The sequence below is a fragment of the Empidonax traillii genome, unplaced genomic scaffold (genome assembly GCF_003031625.1).
Source record: "Empidonax traillii isolate 1590-97213 ecotype Southwest subspecies unplaced genomic scaffold, ASM303162v1 scaffold138:size3245559, whole genome shotgun sequence".
In the NCBI taxonomy this organism is placed as follows: Eukaryota; Metazoa; Chordata; class Aves; order Passeriformes; family Tyrannidae; genus Empidonax; species Empidonax traillii.
Genome location: NW_020955331.1, coordinates 374,505 through 378,874, shown reverse-complemented (window position 1 = coordinate 378,874; position 4,370 = coordinate 374,505). Strand labels below are relative to the sequence as shown.

Sequence of the window (4,370 nt, the reverse complement as noted above, 5' to 3'; positions counted from 1 at the left end):
AATGTCAGCTCAGGAGGGGCTGCGTCACATGCAGCCTTCCTTGGGATAGACAGCAGCTGCAGGCAGGGAAAAGAGCACAGGGGTATGACAGGGAGACGATATCAGGGAACAAGAAGTTTAGGCCTTTTATGGAGGATTTAAGAAGTTCCTGGAGGAAAGCAGCAAGGCTGGGACCTTCTCCCTGATGGCTGGGATGCATGGCCCACAGGCAGGAAGAGAGTACAAGATCTGGCAGCAACACACAAGCAAAAATCAGGGGAACAGGCATCGGGGAAGCACCCAGAGAGGCTGGGCCATCTTACCTCACTCTCTCCCTGTCAGACCTCCTGCCTCACCCCAGGCAGCAGCCTCATGAAACACTTTATTTACAGAATCACAGGCTCATTTAGGCTGGAAAGACCTCTGAGATAATTGAGTCCAACTTGTGACTGAACACCACGCTGACAGCTAGACCACAGCACAAAGTGCCATGTCCAGCCTTTCCTTAAACACCTCCAGAGACGGTGACTCCACCAACTTTCTGGGCAGCCCATTCCAAAGTTTAATCACCTTTTCTGTGACGAAAATCCTCCTAATGGCTAACCTAAACCTCCAGTGGCAGCTTAAGACTATGTCCTCTCATCACTGGTTGCCTGAGAGAACCTGACCCCCACCTGGCTACAACCTCCTCTCAGGGAGTTGTAGAGAGTGATAAGGTCACTTCTGAGCCTCCTTTTCTCCAGGCAAAACACCCCCAGCTCCCTCAGCTGCTGCTCATAGAAGTGGTGCTCCAGACCCTTCACCAGCTTCATTTTCCTTCTCTGAACACGCTCCAGCACCTCCAGTGCCTTCCGCAACAACATTTTACCATTAATACAACTATTAAAATAATTTACAATCATCACAGCGGTTATTTACCTTTTATTTACCAATGACGTTATTGGGCAAGTTTTTTAATCGCAAAAATCAGTCAAAATAATTTTGGGGGTTTGGGGTTTGTTGTGTTTTGGGTTTGGGGTTTTTTGGGGGGGGAGGGGGGTGTTGTTTGTTTTGAGGTTTTTGTTTTGGTTTGGTTTTGGTTTTGTTGTTGTTGGGGGTTTGGTTGGAGGGGGTTTTTTTGTTTGTTTTGGGTTTTCGGGGGGTTGGGGTTTTTTGTTTGTTTGTTTTTCGTTGCGGTTTTTTTTTTTTTGTTGTTTTTTGGTTTTGGGGGGTTTTTTAACAAATGCAGTCAGTGTCCCCGTGCCGGCGGTGCCGCAGCCCCCGCTCCCCGATGGCGCTGACGCGGCTCTGACGCGGCGGGGGCGGGCGGTGGGAGCGGCGGAAGCGGCGGGGGTTGTCCCGGTAACCCAACGCCGGGGAGGCTGCGGGGGCCGCGGCCATGGGCGAGCTGGGCCCGGACGATGGGGCCGGCAACACCTACAGCCTTCGGCCCGGCCTCCAGCACCGGTGAGCCGAGGCTGGGGGAGTTGGGCTTTGGTAGGGAGAGGGGATGGTGGGGGCCTTGGATTTGGGAGGGGGGGGGGGTTGGCCCTGGGGATGTGGGAGCTGCGGTGGGAATGTCGGATGTCGGGGAGGGGCTCCCTGGGCAGGAGGGGGCTGTGAGGGTCTGCTGGGAATGGGGGAGCCCCGAGGGTGTGGGAGATGGAGGGCACGGGACTCTCTGACCAACTTCGACCCGCTCTCGGGTGGGGGATGCTGCTCGAGGGGCAACTTCACACCAGCTGGAGGGGCTGGTTTCACACCTCTTCATGGGTGTTTGGCTTTTGGCAGGGCTGCTTAAGTATCTCCGTCGTAGCAGGGTGTTATTTTTTTCCCCGCGGTTTTTGATTTGTCATTTTTTCTTTAATATGTGAAAGCTACATTTTCCCAGGTGGGGTTGTGTGTGTTTCTACACGTTGTGTGAACTTTCGGGGCTTTCTGTTGCTGCTTTTTTCTTCCCTGATAGATTTAAATCGTCCACAGTAAAAGAATGCATCCATGCAATACTGAAGGAGAGGCTGGCCAATGTACAGTACGACCCAGAAGAAATGCCCGAGCTTACAAAGTCCTTATCAGAAACAATAAAAGACAGACTGAAAGGTAAGGAGATCTGCTGGGGAAGTAATTTCTTTCCTTACCATGTCCTCTCCCTTTTGACAAAATCTTTCTTTCCTCCTTTAATCTTGAAACCTATTCCTTGCCTATTGACTGACTTGAGTCTACTGTTATGAAACAATCTGTCCTATATATACGTTCCTTGCCTGCGGAACTGAAGATCTAATTCAAGCAGACAAGATCTGTTTTCATGTAACTTGGCTGGTGTGGGATGTCAGGAGGGGCTGCAGGGGTGAAGAAGCAGCATCAGAGAGAAGAAAGAAGTGATGCTTCATTGCTTCTTGCTTCCATAAACAGAACCATTCCTGCTTTTTTTCTGCTGTGAGATCAGAGTTGGGTCAGAGTGGAATAGCAAGGAGATCAGAACAAGGCTCACTGGGCACAGGGAAGAGGGAGAGAGGAGCAGTCTGACAAGGAGGGATGTGACTACAGCCTTACAGCACTGCAAAAAGGTTGTGGTGGTGCTGCACAGGATGCCCTCCAACCTTTTTGAGTTCAAGAAGAAAACTGCCTCCAGCAGGTGTTTCCTGAGTTCTGTGCTGGGACAAGTACATGGATGCGTGTGCTGGCACAACCAATTTTTTTTTGCTTTCCTCCTGGGGACAGGCTGGTGCTCCATCTGCTGGGCTGGCCTGACACAGTGCAGTGGCATGGCCAGACTGTCATCTTCGGCAGGTGCCATGGATTGATGCTTCTCTCAGACTTGCTCATCTGCCTTAAAGCCAGCAGCAGCTGCAGGCCCAGCACGTGTTGATGCCATGCTCATATGCACAGGGCTTGGCTGCAGTAATGTGTAAACACAGTTGCAGCAGCCTGAAGCAAGGCTGGCCCGGTGTGGCCGCTGTATCAGCTGGTATCTCTGATAAGCACTGACGTGGTGAATATTATAACAGACCCAGCCTGTTGTGTTCAATCCTCCAGTGGAAACAATGCGCCAGAGTCTTCCCGGGACACTGCTTTGTTGAAGACAGGCATTAGGATCCATATTTGATTTTAAACATGCTTGTTCTGATTTGGCTTCTGGAACATTGCCATGGCCTGACTGGATCTGGTCTGTGCCCCAGAGGTGTTTCTTTACTGTTGTAAAACAATTGCATATCTGTGCACAGACATAACACAGACCCACATATGCTTTTATGGGGCCTTTTTTCCCACTCAGAAGCAAAGGAAACACCTATGTGACAGAAGAATCTCTACAATACCTTTGCATCAGAACAGTTTTAAAATAAGACAATTTTTTTCCATTTGCATTTTGTCCACAGCAGCATTATTTATGTTCTTTCCATGTGGTCAGGTCTTGTAATTGTCAAAACAGAATGTTGACATACAGTGTGGCTGCTCAGGGGTGTCTTCTGCCTTAGATGCATCTTTTGATAGATGCCAACTACCTTGTTCAGCCTTTAACTCCAATAAAACCAGGTACTCCGTTCTAGGAAAATGAAGCCACAAGGCAGTCTGCCCACTTGTCTACTTGCACGGGCTTGTAGAGGACATTGGCTTTGTAGCATTCAGAGTCCTATTTTGGGCTCATATTTTAAACAAATTGTGTCTCTCACTATTATTTTTTCTCTCTCTCCAGAGGAGGGATTTGACAGATACAAAATGGTGGTGCAGGTTGTGATTGGAGAACAGAGAGGAGAAGGAGTGAAGTAAGTTTTCTAATTGTCTTTCTATCACGTTTGTTGGATTTGGGTGTGTTTTTTTTCTTTGGAAGCTGCTTCCAGCTTCCCTAGGTATAAAAATCTCTCTGCAGATGATAAAGTGTAAAGCACTTTCTTTTCTCTTTAAGTGGCACTTGAAGGCTTAGGTTGTGGCTGATTGAATTAGCCAGTGATAATGGGCTCTGTGGTGGTTCTTAGCAACCTGAAATGCTGAGAAGCATTAGTGAGGAGTGTTGCAGAAGCATTTTATTTTGTATTCATGATGAACTAGGGCACACACTCCATCCATTCCCAAGGCCCTGCTGGAGCACAAGAGCCATGGTAACTCACTTCTGTCTAAAGCCAGGTTTCCATAAGCACTTCATTTACATTTAATCATCCCAGGTAGGCATTTTTCAGAAGTTTAAATATATATAATCTCCCTGCACTACTGTCATGGGAACCTAGTCTAGATTCCCATGTGGGTGCTGAGCACTTGCAGTCAGCTCCAGATGCCTGCAATCAGACAAAAGAATTCCTCTTGGCTGCAGTAGTGGGCTGTAGCTTTCCATTACTACTGGGTAGGGAGAAGACAAAAGAGAGCAGCCCACAAGGTTTATGTGCTTTATCTGCTGGGCTTATCTTTATTATTGTTCC

General features: G+C 48.5%; 1 protein-coding gene across 1 annotated transcript in view; it reads left to right on the top strand.

Annotated features, from left to right (window-relative positions):
• The first annotated feature begins 1,294 nt into the window (after positions 1-1,294).
• Positions 1,295-4,370, top strand: part of TCTEX1D2 (Tctex1 domain containing 2) — a 5,844-nt gene continuing 2,768 nt past the window's right edge. The window contains exons 1-4 of the mRNA XM_027884119.1: positions 1,295-1,425; positions 1,925-2,058; positions 3,653-3,722; positions 4,031-4,055. Coding sequence (XP_027739920.1) covers positions 1,358-1,425; positions 1,925-2,058; positions 3,653-3,722; positions 4,031-4,055 — 297 coding nt within the window. The 5' untranslated portion in view covers positions 1,295-1,357. The remainder of the gene's footprint in view (positions 1,426-1,924; positions 2,059-3,652; positions 3,723-4,030; positions 4,056-4,370) is intronic.